Genomic DNA, 16,432 nt, shown 5'->3' on the forward strand with positions numbered 1-16,432 from the left:
GGAAAGATAGGAGACAATACTCATAAAAGTAAGTGATGAATCCCTTAAGTCTGAAGGAGAGCATATGAGTAAGATTCAGTATTAACGAATCTGGGGTACAAAGAGCGTGAGATAGATGTTTTGCAGAGCAAGGAGTGGGATGTGCACCAAAGTTAAATCAATCAAGAGATCTGGCAAGATAGCCTGTGAGGCCTAAGAGTTCCCATATCCATTCCAAGGAGAGAAAAGAAAAGGGTTTTTAAAAACGTTTCTTCCAATGGTGCCAAAATGTGTAAGAGAAACTCTCTTATTCATTCAATGAAGATTAATAGCAATAGCAATAGCAGTTAGATTTATATACCGCTTCATAGGGCTTTCAGCCCTCTCTAAGCGGTTTACAGAGTCAGCATATTGCCCCCACAGTCTGGGTCCTCATTTCACCCACCTCGGAAGGATGGAATGCTGAGTCAACCTTGAGCCGGTGAGATTAGAACCGCTGAACTGCAGATAACAGTCAGCTGAAGTAGCCTGCAGTACTGCACCCTAACCACTGCGCCACCTCGGCTAAGTATTCTTCAATCACACCTTCCATTTTACTTATGATTACTTCTGTTAAATAGGGAGGGCTGGATTTGTATGCTAATAAGGAAGCAAGAATTTCTAGCCAATGAGAAAGAAAAATACCTGTTCTTGGACTTTAAAAAAAGCACCCACTTTAGTTTGCAAAGCTTTCCTTAACACAGATATAGAACTGTTATTGCCTAACAATGTGTGGACGTTATGTATTACACTAAACTAAATGTGGGTTTGGATTTGGCTTGTGTGAACACAGCTATAGTCATCTGTAAATCATGATTGATTTATGGCTTATGAAATGTGGGAATCCAGACATTGTCAAATATATCAAGCTGGTTTTAAAACAGGTTTGATGATCCTGTGTTTGATAGTGGTAAAGGGACATATTTGTATATGTACACTGTGTATGTGGCCATGTGCATAAGTATACCAGCGTGCCTACCATCCCTGTCCTATTGTCCCCATTTATTATTCATTTCCTTGTTCATGTCCATTTTTATACTTATACCTGTTATCTTGTACATGTTCAACAACCTAAATAAATAAATAAAATAAATAAACATACATTACAAGGGATTTATTTAGTTAGTTAGTTTATTTTTTTATGGCTGACCAAGAGATTCTGGGCAGTGAAATTTTTTTAAAAATAAAAACAATTGCAGTAATATAAAAGATAAATACGCAGCAACCGAGAATACATCACTCATCATATCACTAAATTAACCAATAAAAGTCTACCTTCACATACTCAAGGCCTCAGTCTTGAGCATAGAGACAGGCTTTTAAGGACATACCAAAAGTCAGTAGATTTGAGGGCGGGAGAATGTTTCCTAAGGTAGATACTTTGGCAGGGAGTGTTTTACTTGTGCTCAAAGTATAACTTAAAATCCAGGCTTGTAGGTTGATACCAGACCCAATGTGATCAATGTTCTGTGCTTGGATGACATAGCAAGCTAAAGAGGCATGGAGTATGTAATCTAAAATGGCCCCCACGTTTAGTTTAGCAGCACAGTTAAGCAAACAGAGCCTTTATGAAGAAAGAAAAGCTGGACATGGGGAGAATGTCTAGCCTATGGTATTGAGCTAATTCTGGCTTGTTATATTTCTGGTTTGGGGACTTATAATTCTGGTTACGGGGAACCTATTTTTATTTTGGTTTACCATGCAAATAGATTTGAAGTGCTATAATTATCTGGAACAAGATGAGTGCTCAAGAGAAGCTTGTTGCCTTTATGAATTGCGGGAAATCAAGTCTCTGTGGAGTTTATGGTAGCAAGAGGAGGGTGGATGCCTTTAGGCTAATGGTTTTCATACTGTTCCTGGACAACTCTGAGATTCTTCAGATGCCTAGTAAGGACTCCTCAGGGCTATATTAGTAGTAGAACATAAGGTTGCCTCTTGGTTACCCATGTTTCTACTTGGACTAAAACTGTAGGGGACACAAATAACATTGCCCATTCAGGTAGAGGAGATAGAAAAATGGCTTAATAGTGCATCATGAGTTACATGAATTCATTTCCCATACTAAACCATAATACTGTATGTTTCAGTTCACTTCTGAATTAGTGTGTTATGTTATTCATACACATCCACCACCTTGGCTTAGTATATTACGTGAACACAGCCCTGGACTGCATGCTTAAGTCCTTTGTAAGATGTCGAGTTATTGAAACAATTCAATGAAATTGGAGCCTGATTACTATAGTGCTTTCTAGATAACATCCTAATGCAGGCAAGGAAAGATCCATGGCTCTTCAAATGTTGCAGAATTACAAATCTCTGTGTCCCTCATAGTTGACCATCCTGCTGATGCTGCTGAAAGTTGCAACTCGGCCAGAGATTCCCAGCCTGGAGGAGATACTTGAATTAATATGTTTAGTCCAAATAAAGGTTAGTAATGTAGACTAGCATGTGAGTGGGAATGTCACTGAAAATCTCCTCCCTAAAGTCACAGCTAATGAATAAACTTGAAATCCCTTTAAACTTGCCCAATGCTAGAGGTATGTAAATTTTCCGGAATGTTTTGAGTTGGAAAAATGTTCTTTGCAAAAGGAAGAGGATTTAAATTATCCTACCTGACTCAGTGTCCATGATCTGGTCAAATATTTGGATTACTTTTTGAAGTGAAAGTAACATTAAATCTAGCATATCTTCCGTAGTCTGCATTGAAAAAAACTAAAAACTTCATATGGAGAAAAAATATTTTTCTTGAGAAGTTGAAACAAGATTGGGCAGTGGGACAGGAAAGTAGTATGCAGTTACAATGCATTTTAGCTTCTGAGTTTTTTTAGAACAAGCACCTGAATTACAGATGTCATACAGCCTTGAAACTTTTGAATATACCTGAAGTGGAAAATCTCTGCATTGCTGACCTAAAGCAAGTAACGCTTGAAAGTCCTCAGTGTATTCAAATGCTGAATTTGCATATTGCTATAAAGTTTTTGTTGGCTTAGGGTATTGTGAAAACCAGCTAATTGTGGTTTATATAGTAAATATGGTGAAACAAGCCATACATTAGTATAATGTATGGACTGTGGGGTTCACAAAAATGAGGATCTGAATGTGATAAAAGAATATCCAGATAAAGGGAAGAGTGTCTGCTTATTCCTTTGCTGGTTTTTCCCCAATCAGTTTGAGAATATGATGTTGAAATGCCTTTCTAGGCAATATTCTTGCATACTATAATTTACCTGTTCCTTACACTTGAATGTTCCAGTAGGTCAAGATCTACCAATGGGAACTCTACAAGTTGAAAAAGGATCCATGCTCCTTAGAGACTTATTCAGCTGAAATTATGAATCAAGAGGAAACTGGAAGGAGAAGGCAAATGAAGAAAATGAATGTACCTACCAATGGCACATTGTTCATTTGAGCAGTTTTTGGCCCTTGGTGGAATCTTCAACATTGCAGACGTTTTGTAGATGGATCATCAAACTGCTATTGTTAATACTTAATGCAGTATGTATCATAAAGGGGAAAGAAAGGTAGGTGAATAAATATATTTCTGATTAATTATTTCAGTGAAAGTTTTCCAAATCACTTTGAATTTTTCCAAGGTGTTAGAAGTATATGAACCAGATAATGATAACAACTTTTAAAACTGTGAAATTAAGCTATCAGTATAATCAGAATATGCAAGACTGACTCATTGAAGAACTGCAATGATTGAGCCTGGTAAGTATCAAATGGAATCAAATTGAACAGAAGGGCCTATTCCTCATGTCCATCAACTGTTCTTTTTGCCAGGCTGAATCTGTGCTTTAAAATCTGTGCTACTGAAATTCATCAAGTGGGCATAAACATTTTTCGACTTTAAAGCCCAACGCCTATACATTGGGAACATTAGTATAATCACTACAGCCAGTGAATAATATACATGCTCAGTTGCTTTGCATCTACCAGTATCAATACAAGTTTTCTGAGCTATCTTAAAAAGGAAGCTTTACAGAAATATGGACCATTTCCCAGAATACTTTAGCCAGCAATAGGCTGGGATTGTAGTCCACATACTGGTCAGAATTAAGTTTGGAGATGATTGCAATAGAACATTAAAAACTGAATATTCTGGCCAAATGTTACCTCAATATGCTGCTTAAACTGGTAAGAATTACGCATTATTGCAGGCCCCCTAGATTTCCCATACTCCAGGGAACATATCAAGGTTTGATTGTAAGCCACCATTCTTGAAGTGTTGGGCTTCTTACCCACAATACTTTCCTCTTGCCTGAGTTAAGTCTCAGCTTGTGAAGCAGCTCCAGAGACCAGCTCAAAAGTTGCACAACAGAAAACAAAAAGAGATGAATGCCAGTCCAAAGTTTTTAGTGATTTCATGCAGATAATAAAAGTTGAAGCAGATAGAACAGATTATTGTGGTGTCATATAAGAACCTTTAACACAGCTCTGCTGTTAGAAACCATTCCTCCAGGCAGAGCTGAAACTATCATATCACTGTGTTTCCCAAGACTAAGATTAATGGCCAGTCCAGGAGTATCAAAAACTGCTAAGAGATCCTTGAAGGCAGCTCAAAACTTCAGGACTTATTTAATAGCAATTGCCTGCCACCAGTTCCCTCTGCTGGTTCTGAGTTACTTGGTTGCAGCAGTTACCATACCAAGGAAAGAAAGAAAATGTACTTTCCCAGCAAAAGTCTACTGATGTGAGGCATGTCTATTTGTATATGAAATAGTTGAATGGACATTAGAACTCCTTAAATGTGCAAAAGACAGGCTCCAGTTAAAACAGCTACACGTTTCTTGGTTTTAAGAGAAGGTATTTTTTCCTCGTGCAGGACAAAGAAATTCCTGGAAAATTTTGCACTCTTATAGAAACATAGTAATGGGCATTTTATACCTTTTCTTTATTTGTCATGACTTTCTAAATCCTCTGATTTCCTTAAAACAGAAGTGTAACTCTTTTGAATATTTGCAGATAGAACTGCATTGTTTTACTATCCTGCCTTATTTTTATTTATTATATTTTATTTATTTATTGTATCCCACCTTTATTATTTTTACAAATCATTCAAATAGAACCTTCCTCTTCCTATTTTCCTCACAACAATCCTATGAAGTGTGTGGGGCTGAGAGAGAGAGTGTTTGACCCAAAGTCATCCAGTCATCATGGCTAAGGTGGGACTTGAACTCACGGTCTTCCACTTTCTAGCCTGGTGCTTTAATCCCTAAACCAAGCTGACTCTCGATCCAAACTGACTCTAGATCCAAAGTGGCTCTCTTATCCCCCATCCAAAGCTCTCTGGCTGAAAACTGACCACATATCTGAATACTGTTCAGTTCTAATATTGTGATGTTGCTGAGTTTATACACAGTAAGACATGGTTTGATTTAACTTAAATACAATGGTTAGATTTATAAGTATACTAAGATTTGATTTGCCAAACATAATGTCTTAGTTAGTCTTAGTCCTTGACTTAAAATCATCCATTTGGTGACCAAAATTACAACAGTCCTGAAAAAAACTGAATTACAACTGGATCTCTCGCACTTATGACCATTGCAGCTTTCCCATGATTACCAAGCACCTGATCAAAATTCAGGCGCTTGGTAACTGGCCTGTATTATGACAGTTGTAATGTTCCAGGGTCAAGTAATTGCCATTTGCAACTTTCCTAGCTGGCTTCCAACAAGCAAAGTCCACTGGGGAAGCCACATCTGCTTCAGAGGTGGTTTGCTCCTGATTTGGCCCGGATTGGGCAAACTGGTAGTAGCATAAGCGGGAGGCTCTACCTACCCGCCCAGATGCTTTTGTGCATGCGCAGATGCGGCGCACGCCTGTGGAAGCACGCCCAAACAGGTAGTAAAAAAATTGGCAACCCACCACTGATCTGCTTAACAAGTATGTGATTCGCTTAACAATCACCATGTTTTGTTTAACAACTACAGCAAAAAAGAATGTACAATTGCGTATGATTGATTTAACAATCATCTCACTCACTTAATGATGGAAGTTCCTGTCCCCAGTGTAAGTAACCTGTACTATAGTTACGGTTTGCTGATATGTGTATAAAGGTTTATGAATTTAATCTCTCTAGAAAGTATTATAGAAATTATACATTACAATCAGAGCTTTCAAGTAACTTGGGGATGCTGCAATGGTCATAAGTGTGAAAAATGATCATAAGTCACTTTTTTCAATGCTGTTCTAACTTCAAACCATCACTAAACAAACTGTTGGAAGTCGAGGACTACCTGGACACAATTGTGGAACACACAGTTCAATATCATGAAAGACGACTACTTGATTTGTTTTAGAGTCAATTGAGCTGAGAGGAAGTTGCATCTCTGCATGATGACATGATCTTATCTTGCCTCTGTAGTCATCCTCATCTCCACAAGAGGGTGGGTAATTCATTTGAAACTTATCAATGAATGTAGCAGAGCATTTAATTATTTCGCATATTGGGACAGCAGAATTATTGGCCATCAGGGAAAGCTATCTCCATAATGAAAAACCTGCTTTTTTTTCAGACTGAAGCTGCCTCCAGAGCAATGCATTGTCCACAGTCAACAAAGAACGGGTTCTCTCCTCTGAGTCTGAACCTTGATTGTTAAGGGTAAACTTCTTTCGATTTTTCCCCAGTTAGGAAAAGAAAACTTGTTCTAGAATTCAGAAAAATTATGATGCAGTGGTGAAATTCAAATTTTTTACTATCGGTTCTGTGGGCGTGGCTTGTTGGGCATGGCAGGGGAAGGATATTGCAAAATCTCCATTCCCTCCCCACTCTGGGGCCAGCTAGAGGTGGGATCTGCCAATTCTCTGCACTACTCAAAATTTCCGCTACCGGTTCTCCAGAACCTGCTGAATTTCATCCCTGGTGTGATGACTTTCATCATTAAAATGCTGTGAGATTCTACTTCCTCTCAATTGTAGAAATGACACATGGGAATCAGTTTTATCCAGGAAAAAAGGCATGGTCCAAAAGAACCATGGGGGTATTGGAAACTGATTATCCCAGGAAATCCAGAATAAAGGCATAGTCTTCTGCAACACTTCAACCTGAGGTTTTAGTTTGGATCTGTGCAGGGTGTTCATTAATCACGTAACATGGTTTGGGCAATTATTGGCATATAGCATCCTGTGTGGTGAAAAAAAGGGGGGGGGCATTGCCGGAGTTTGTTGGACACCTGATGAATAGCTGAGCCATATGACATTAATATTTTTCAGGGCAGCCAGAGGCCAGAGGACTGCTTCTTGGCATGTAAGGTCGCTTATGGTCTCACTTCTGCACTTAAGTTTCCCAACATTTCCAGTTCTTTTTAAAAGCAAGGATTGTCTAGGGCAGGCACTAGGACCTGGCGGAACGCAGGCACCCTAGTCCTAGATTCCAAGCTGGCTTGCTTTGGTGACGTAAGCCAGAAGCCCTGTCTCTCTCTCTCTCTCTCTCTCTCTCTTTTTTCTCTCTCTCTGTGTGAGTGTGTGTGTGTGTCTCTCTTTCTCTTCCCCCCTCCCCTCCCTTTTCCAAGCTCTCTTAACATTTAAGCGAAAATGCTTCTTTCTGTGCCTCCTCGTGCAGGAATTGCCACTTTTGGCTACAACAAGAGCAACAAGAAGGTAAGGAAGCCCTTCCACCCCGTGTGTCCCCCCCGCTCCACCCCCCCAACCCCCGCTTTTTATTTCTCAAGATCTTGGAAACGTCCTTGGCTTAAAACAGGGGAGGATAGGTTAAAAAAAAAAGGAAGGTTGCGAAGGTTTGTCCCCCCCCCCCGCTCTTCCGAAAATCCTGGCACTGCAGGGGGAGGGTGGGGGTGGCAGCGATGAAGGAAATGGGGTCTTTCCAGTTTTGGGGAGACTAGAAGGTTGCCTTCTCCAAAGGGAAGCCAATCTTCGGGGTTGTTGGCTGGTCTTAGCTCCGTTCCCCGGGTGGAAACCACCACCACCCCCTTGTCCCCATTCGGCGAGCCCTCTTGCTCAGGCCGGAGGGTTCCCAAGGGCGAGTTTCAGTCCGGAATTTATTTTAAATAAATAATAATTTATTTATTTTTTACAAAAAAAAGGGAGGGGGGAGAAGCAGAAGAGCCGGGGAGACGAGAAAACCCAGGCGGCGAAATCCCCATTTCACAGCACTGGCTGAGTTTTTTTTTTTCCACGGACATCGATAGTGTCTCTGTACGTTCTTCCCAGCAACCCCCTGATTCAAGGACTTTCTTTGCCTGGGGAAGCGACGGAGGCGATGGATCCCCGAGAGACTGGGGGTGGTCTCTCTCTCTCCCCTTTCTGGAAAGAAGTCGCAGTGGGGAGATTTTAGACGTGGGCTTCAAGTCAGAACCACGCCAAAAAGGCCTGTTTTTTTTTTTTAACCCTCTCCTGATGCTTCCCAGGGTGAGACAAGACTTCTGAGCCCACCCCTCACTGGGTGTTCTTGGAGGGTGGGGTTCCAGGATGTGGTTTCTATGGCATCCATGTGTTCTCAGGCAGCCTGTGCCATAAACAAGGCTCCTTGTCGTCTCCCCCCTTTTTTTTTGTCCCCCCCCCCAACAACAACACCGTCTGGGAGTATGTGTGCCTGCCTAGGAAGATGGAACGTCCACAGCTTATAGGAAGCTGTAAGGGACTTGTAGCAAATGTGTTGGTGGGGTGGGGGTGGGTGGGAGTTGTGTGACCCCCACAAGCAAGGCTATCCCCTGGCAACCTGAAAGGCCTTGTCAGCTAGGGAAAATGCAGGTTGGCTCGCCTGGTTGGTTGGTTGCTTTGCTTGAAGATTGGGGCGTGGATTAGTTTCCCCTGTGGCAAGAAGTGTGGTTTGAGTGTGTGGGTATATAGGGCGTTGAGGCACCTAAGTTATCTCTCCACCTGGGGTTGGGAAGGTGGGGGGCAAAAAGCAGGAATTGAGAATTAAGACTTCCAGCCTTTTGAAGCGCTTATCTCTATTGTTGATTCGCCGAATGACCTTGTATGCCTATGTTGTGAATGTAAAAGAAACAGGGTGGGTGGGTAGGGAGGAGGGACTTTAAAACACATATTTATATATTCCTCCGTGTCTTCTCCATAGCCAAAAGAAGGAGCTGACGGTTTTTACAATCAATGAATGGGCACATTAAAGCCACTGTAATAAAGAGGATGGGCAGGAACCTGACAAGAAGGAGGCAGGCTAAATTTGGATTATTAATTGTGTTTGTCCATATTTGGGGTGGGTATGGGTAAGCAGCAGAAGGATTTCTAGCTTTTTTATCCTCCCTGGGCAGCCTGTCTTTGAACCTGGGTCACATTTAAAAAAAAATCATTCTGATTTATTGGATGATGGAAATATATACAAGTAGGCAGGCTGAACTTATAGGATGGTGGAAGAGAGAAGCAGGCCTGAAATGCTGAAGAGAAGATCTTTGTGTGTCATATGCTGTTTATGAATATATACATTCGTGAGTCCTAAAAGCCCACTTAAGGACAAATCAGCAGGCATCTTTTAGATTTGAAGTGGAGTTGCAATTACTTCTGTAGGTTTGTGTATAAGGATGTACGTTCCTCACTTTTCCCACCACGTGAATCCAAATTGTATGTATAACTTGCGTATATAATTTTGAAAATGTCTTCATTATATTGCTGTATTTCTAGGGCGTTTGTAATTGAATTTAATTTGGGCTAAAATTTGGTTTTATGGATTTGGTGCATGTATAACTGCCTGTTTTCTAGTGATTAGATTACCCAACAGTAAGTGTGGAGGAAATTCATCTTTCTGTGCACTGATGAACAGATGCAACTGTGATATAGGTGTGCAATCCCATTTAGATATTGACAATATTGAATTTGTATGACAGTAAAGATGTGGGTGTGGGTAGTAGCTGTATATAAATAGAATTTGATCCGGCGAAGTGTCACAATGTAGGTATACGGATGCATGTCTGGAAATGAGTCTGATGGTATCTGGGCATGATGGTGATGAGTGCACTGTCTGTGGGCCGGAGAGTTACAGGCTTGCCTGGCACGTCAAGTGCCGCACTCCAAAGGGGCTGGGCCAGAATCCCCTGAAGATCTTGTGAGCCTGAAAAAGTCTCTGCAAAACTTGAAGCACCAATTTTGCTCCTTCGCTTTTCCTCTCCAAATTACTTTTTAAAAAAAGGCCTCATGTCATGCTCTGGCAGCATCACTATGGAAAGCTGGTAGGCTGTAGATAGACCACTTCTTGACTGTACCTTTTGCCCCACTGATGTAAAATATACAGATTTTACTCCGTCTGAAAAACTTCTATTTTCCCATCACAAAGGTGCTCTTTAGAAATAAATTTCATTAAAATCAATGGATTTCTGTTTGACTTCAGAGCCAAATGTAGCCAGCAGAAGCTTTAGGTGCAATCCCCAGAGCCCTTGCAAAAATTTGTGACCAAATTGCAGTTGTAATTTGTTACAGAAGTGGAAATTATCAAGTACCTGGGGAGTAATCCCATTAACTGTTTTGAATTTACATTGAGTTAAATTGGAATTAAATCCGTTTTTGTCCTAATTGAGGGAGGAAGAGGGAGGTGGGAAGAATGTTTAGGATTGTAATGGTAGCCAATGGGCGGGTGCTGCCTTAGGCACAAAAACTGATTTTAAGAAAGCTCTGTGTTTTATCCAGCGTTTCTCTGACTCGGGTCTCATATTTAGGTTCGTTCTGTTCCCAAACCATTTGTGTGAACAATATTGCTCTTAAGATGTAGGTTGATTGAAGAACCTTCCTTGATTTGGAATAATACAAAAATATGGCTCTTAGATTATTATGAGAAGTTATTTTAAATACATGTTCACTCATTTGCATTGGGATTGGGATTTGGGATTTATTGGGATTTATATGCCGCCCTTTTCCCTGAGGGGACTCAGGGCGGCTTACAACCACATTGTTTACCTGAATGCAAGTAACAGAAATAAAGCCATTGTATGCAGAGGAGGAGATCTCAGCCTGCATATCAATGGAACTGGCCTTTTGTGAAATAGAATTAATAATGAACTTGATGGACATGTTTCTCTCATTACTCTGTTGTGGAAATTATACATTCAGTTTGCTTTACCATGGATCCGCTGTGTCTGGTGTTAGCATCAACATGAGGCACAACTTGAGCATCCATCTGAGTCTTAACCATGTTGCATTGACTCAATGATCTTAATAACCATGGCTTAATTGTGAGTTGTTAAATAATCCTTTCCCTCATAATTTTAAAACCACACAAACTACACAACGCCTTTAGTGCAAGGTACAAATTCGTATGTGTGTGTACATACATACCTATATACCAGTGGTGGGATTCAATTTTTTTTAGAACCTCTTCTGTAGGTGTGGCCTGCTTTGTGAGAGTGGCTTGCCAGCCATGTGACCAAGTGGGAGTGGCTTGCTGACCATGTGACTGAGTGGGAGTGGCTTGGCGCTTAGCAACCAAAATGTTGGCTCAAAAACTCTGGCATTTGAAGCATGCAAGTCTTAAAGCTGTCAAGTTACAAGACACTTGCACCCCTAACCCTTTAGAAAAAAAACCCCAGGGGTGTTCAACCTTGACAGCGTTAAGACTTGTTGACTTCAACTCCCAAATTCCTCCTCCAGTCATGTTGGCTCAGGAACTCTGGCATTGGATTGGATTTATTAAATTTATAGGCCACATTGAAGTGTGCAAGTCTTAAAGCTGTCAAGTTACAAGGCCCTTGCATCCCTAACCCTTTAGAAAAAAAACCCCAGGAGTGTTCAAACTTGACAGCTTTAAGACTTGTGCACTTCAACTCCCAGAATTCCTTCTCTCGCTCTTCATCTTGATGATGTGCGGATGGGCGGGGGGAGGGAGCTGGAACTGGTTCTAAGCAGCACTGTAGATTTGTGGAACCTCTTCTATAGAAGAGGTTAGAACTTGCAGGAACCCACCCGATACATACATACATACATACATACATACATACATACATACATACATACAATATTTAGTGAAGCATATGGTACAGCTTTGGGAAAAACAGCTATAGTTAAAAGCAAACTTGGTTATTCCTTGCTGGTGAATGAAAACAATGGATTGGTATCTAGTGGTAGATATCAATCTAGTATGCTCTAAAATAAATGCATGAAGTTATCTAATGGCAGGAGCAAAATTACCTATTCTGGATATATGAACAAACTCTGAGATAAAATCTGTACTCAAAATTCTTGTTTCATAATTTAATTATTATTGAGATACGTCTTTTTATACCATCTGCTTGTGAGAGGACTTCAGGGCTTTAATAAAGTTAAATCAATAAAGTATAACTTCAGCTCTGAAGAAAGTGGTTCTTCTCGGCCCCATTATTAAGCTTATAGCATCTCTTTTGTAGAACCAACTCTGTCCTTTCACATTTTCCTACAACATCCTGTTTGCCCACTTGTTGGAACATCCATGTGGTATTTTTGAGATTTTACTCATTGGATTCTTTTTTTAAAAAATTGACTCCCCTCAAATGAGGTACCTCACTGTATGGAGTCCAATTGAGTCAATTTTTAAAAGACCCTTAAATGTATCTTTTGTTCAGCTCATTTTCAGAAACTCGGAGAATGATTCTTTTTGACTGTAAAATGTTATGGTAATGCTGGGGTTTAGATAATTGTTAAATTCATGCACTTATTTTTGTGTTCTGGCTTAATTGTTGGGTGCTTCTACTATGCATAGATATAGAAATTTTGTTTGCTATCAGACAAAAGTACCACTACCAGTACTACTGGGGAAGCTAGATTGAAAGATAGTGATTTTCATGAACACCATGGCTGAGTAGGGATGTGCACTGTATATGTTTTGCATGTTGAATATTAATCAGTTTTCAAGCCTTGCCTTTCATTTGTTTGTGAACTGGTCTGGTCACTTTCTGTTCTTTCCCCAAGCATTGCATTGCATTTATTTCTTCATCTTACCGGTGCATTCCTCATGTAACTGTTTTCTTTAATTTGTAATAAATAGACATTGTAAAACATCTATATTAAAGTTAGATGAGTAGATGGGATGCATATATAATAAGTACTGTAAAACATTGAAGTTAGAATCCTAACCTCTGTCTGACACTTAACTAGGTGTCATTTCTTTAACTTATATTTTAGATTCATTGATTAAACTAGTATCATTCCCAGACAACTTGGCAACAGATTTAGAAGAACTGAATTAGGCATTTTCCTCAACAGTCTCTTCTCTGAAATCATAATCTTTTTGTTCATTTATTTTCTATGGTACATCCTAGAAACTTTCATTTATTTCACTTAAAAATTTCTTACATTAACCCTTTTCTTGTGGCATTTTAAAAAGTAAAATGAAGTAAAATCACAGCCCATTCCTCTCTAGTTTGTATGGACAAAAGAGTATTACATTTTCTAAGCCTCTTGGATCTTTAATTAAAACATTCCCTATTTTCAGCCAATTTGATCAAATTCAGATGGATAGGGTGAAAGATTAATAATAAATCAACTACTGTATTGCCCCTTGAACAGCCTGTGTTAAATTACCAACATTCAATGAAGAAATATTTAATTATTGTTTAATTTAGTTCATTTTAGAGTACAGAAATCCTATTCTGACAAGAAATGAAAAAAGTAATCTGAATAGAAGGGTAATACAACTTCCATTTTCTTGCAAGTCAAAACTGACAGAGCAATTAAAAGAAGCTAGTGTATCACTATTTTCTTTTTTACATTGTCCTGGAATTAAGAAAACTAATGTATTTACAAGAGGAAGCTATTAATTAAAGTTGTGCTGTTTGCTTAAATACATATAAATACACAGAAGATGTCTTTGCTAACAGCATTTAAAGAAATGGTTATATGTAGCCCATGTTTTACTTCTACTTTCTCAAAGTTGCAGAAAAGCAAAAATGCAGGAATAAACTAACAGGGATATTAGTGTCTCTCAACTTACTTTTCCTGGGAGATTTTAGGAAATAAAGTGGAAAAGCACTTTGTATGCTCTAATGGTTTATATAAATATGGAGTGGTGATGGAGTTGTCAGCTTTATGAGTGATTACTAATAGGTAACTTCCATAGTCAAACTTCCTTCGGTTTGAGTTAGTAATGCTGAATGTTTACAGTATCATTTCTCTTCTTCAACTTTTGTTGCAAGACAGAATAATACACAATGTAGATTTTTTTGTCCATTTGCTTCACAGAGTTCTGTTTTTACTATCCTTGCTAGCAGAAAGGAAATTTAAGCAGTGAATGTGTTAGTTACACATTATTTTGAGCCATGGTTTGTTTTAATATGGATTGTTAACTATGTAGCATCACAGCCAGAGAAACTATGTTATGCCTTAGGGCAGGGGTCAGCAACCCACGGCTCTGGAGTTGCATGTGGCTCTTTCATCCCTCTGCTGCGGCTCCGTGTTGCAAGTCATCACCACAATTTTGAGAGGAGCTTCCGGTTGGTGTGCGTGTGGAGGGGGGGAAGCAGGGTGCGCCAGGAAGAGACTCTATGGCAAGGGGCAGGTTTTCCGGTAAGCTCCACAATTGATAGGGCTTTCAGTTAGGACAGGTAGAGGAAAAAGGACATTGTGCTAGGAGGGAGACTATGGTGGGGAAACTGGACTTCCGGTCGGCTCCAGAATTAAAAAGGGGGCTTCCGGTTAGGACCATTGTGGCTCTTTGAGTGTTTAAGGTTGCCGACTCCTGCCTTAGGGCAAGGGTTGGGGACTATGGTCCTTTTATGACTTGTGGACTTCAACTCCCAAAATTCTGGAAGTTGAACTCCACAAATCGTAAAGGGGACCTAGTTCCCCACCTCTGTGTTAGGGTAGTGTGTGCACCAGGCTGACAAAACCTTCAAACTACAGAGTACTGCTCTTTGGTGGTTCTTTAGATGTATTATTACATGACATAAGATTGTTATATATTCTGCCATTCCCCACAGCCCAGCTTTTTCTGCATATAGCTGCCTTTTTTCTTGCTAAAACAAAGTTCAGTGTCAAACATTTCTCGCATTTTGAATATGTGGGTATGTAGAACATCTATGATTTTTTTAAAAAAACTGTATCTACTTCAATCATGACTATTTCCATAGTTTAATAGCAGAACTGGACATTTTTTTAAAAGGTTTTTTTTCATAAATTCAAAACCTATTTTGACTCTCTGAAGACTTGGAAGGGGCTGTGGCCAATGTTCCCGGGCTTTGGGTACTGTTATGCCCAATGATTGGTACTCACATTTCTTTTCAAATTGTCTTTTCCAAAAGTTAAAGACTACATTAAAGAAGGGTTACTGTTCAAAAAGTGTACATTTAATGACAATGGTAAACAGGTTCTTCAGTTTTATTCATTGTTTGAGAAGATTGCTTGAGCATAGGCCTGCAAAAGAAATCTATGTGAATGGATGCCTCTCTGAGGATACATTCATTCTTGAAAAGTCTTAGTTGTTTTGGGCTTTATTTATTCACACCCACTGCCTTCCAAACGGTTATTTTCTCTGATGTCTCTGATCAGAGGTAATTAAGATGCAACAAATGATTACTCTTAGGAAGCTTTGAATGGATTGCTTTTGGTATCCTGCTTTTCCTCTTAGAAGCTTAAAGATGGGGAAAGGAACCTTTGTTTGGACTCAAATCATAGCAATCCTCATTTCCATGGAAAGACTGGACCTTCCCTAAGGCCAGCTTTTCTTTTGGAGAAATCAGCTTTCATACTGCCTAAAAAGTTTCCAGCCCTAAAGGCTTTTAAGTCGCTTTGGGAAATGTATTACCAATTTTTTCTGTGAAAGCTCAATTTTTTTGTTTTTGTTTATCCTCACTGATTGAATAGATGTCTGTGTGATTGCAAAACATGTTATTCAATTTATATATTAATTAACTACCTGGATACCCATGCTTTGCTACGAAACTATTTGAACCGGCTTGATAAATTAACACTTAAAGCTTGAAATTAATGTAGAATGTGTAACTCCTTAGCATCAGTGTGTGTTAGTATAAGGCAACTGGAAGTTGGAACAGAGTTCTTTTCAGGTGGGGAGGGGGAGTAGAATGTCTAACTCCTTAGCATCAGAGTGTGTTAATATAATATTGTATAAGAAACACTAATGATTTTGACAAATCCTTTTCTAGTGAGCACCTAGAAGCCAAGAGGAACATATGTGCCAAATTTCAAGTTTGTAGGCTTTACGGTTGTGTGATGATGTGTGAGTGGTATTTGGCTTATATATTTATATAGATTCAGTAACCTGTATTCTTTCTCAGGGAGGTCAGGATACTATTGTTATTTTATCCCCTTTTTATATATGGTCCATACCAGGTAGCAAGCATACCCAATACTTCTGTTTTCCCCACAACAATAATCCTGTGATTTGGGGTGAGAGAGATTGACTGGCCCAAGGGCACTTAGCTGGTTCCCATTCCTAAGGCAGGACTAGAACTCACAGTCTCCTAGTTTCTAGACCAGCATCTTAAATGTTACACCAAACAGGTTGTTGTACAATTTT

The 16,432-nt window shown here is 39.5% G+C and overlaps 1 protein-coding gene across 4 annotated transcripts in view; it reads left to right on the plus strand.

The window, feature by feature from the left end:
* Nucleotides 1-7,467: 7,467 nt before the first annotated feature.
* Nucleotides 7,468-16,432, plus strand: part of RBMS2 (RNA binding motif single stranded interacting protein 2) — a 74,400-nt gene continuing 65,435 nt past the window's right edge. For all 4 annotated transcript variants that reach the window (XM_032209169.1, XM_032209172.1, XM_032209170.1 and 1 more), the window contains exon 1: nucleotides 7,468-7,623. In XM_032209169.1, the coding sequence (XP_032065060.1) occupies nucleotides 7,558-7,623 (66 nt within the window). In that variant the 5' untranslated portion in view covers nucleotides 7,468-7,557. The remainder of the gene's footprint in view (nucleotides 7,624-16,432) is intronic.

This window comes from Thamnophis elegans, chromosome 2 (genome assembly GCF_009769535.1).
Source record: "Thamnophis elegans isolate rThaEle1 chromosome 2, rThaEle1.pri, whole genome shotgun sequence".
Classification (NCBI taxonomy): domain Eukaryota; kingdom Metazoa; phylum Chordata; class Lepidosauria; order Squamata; family Colubridae; genus Thamnophis; species Thamnophis elegans.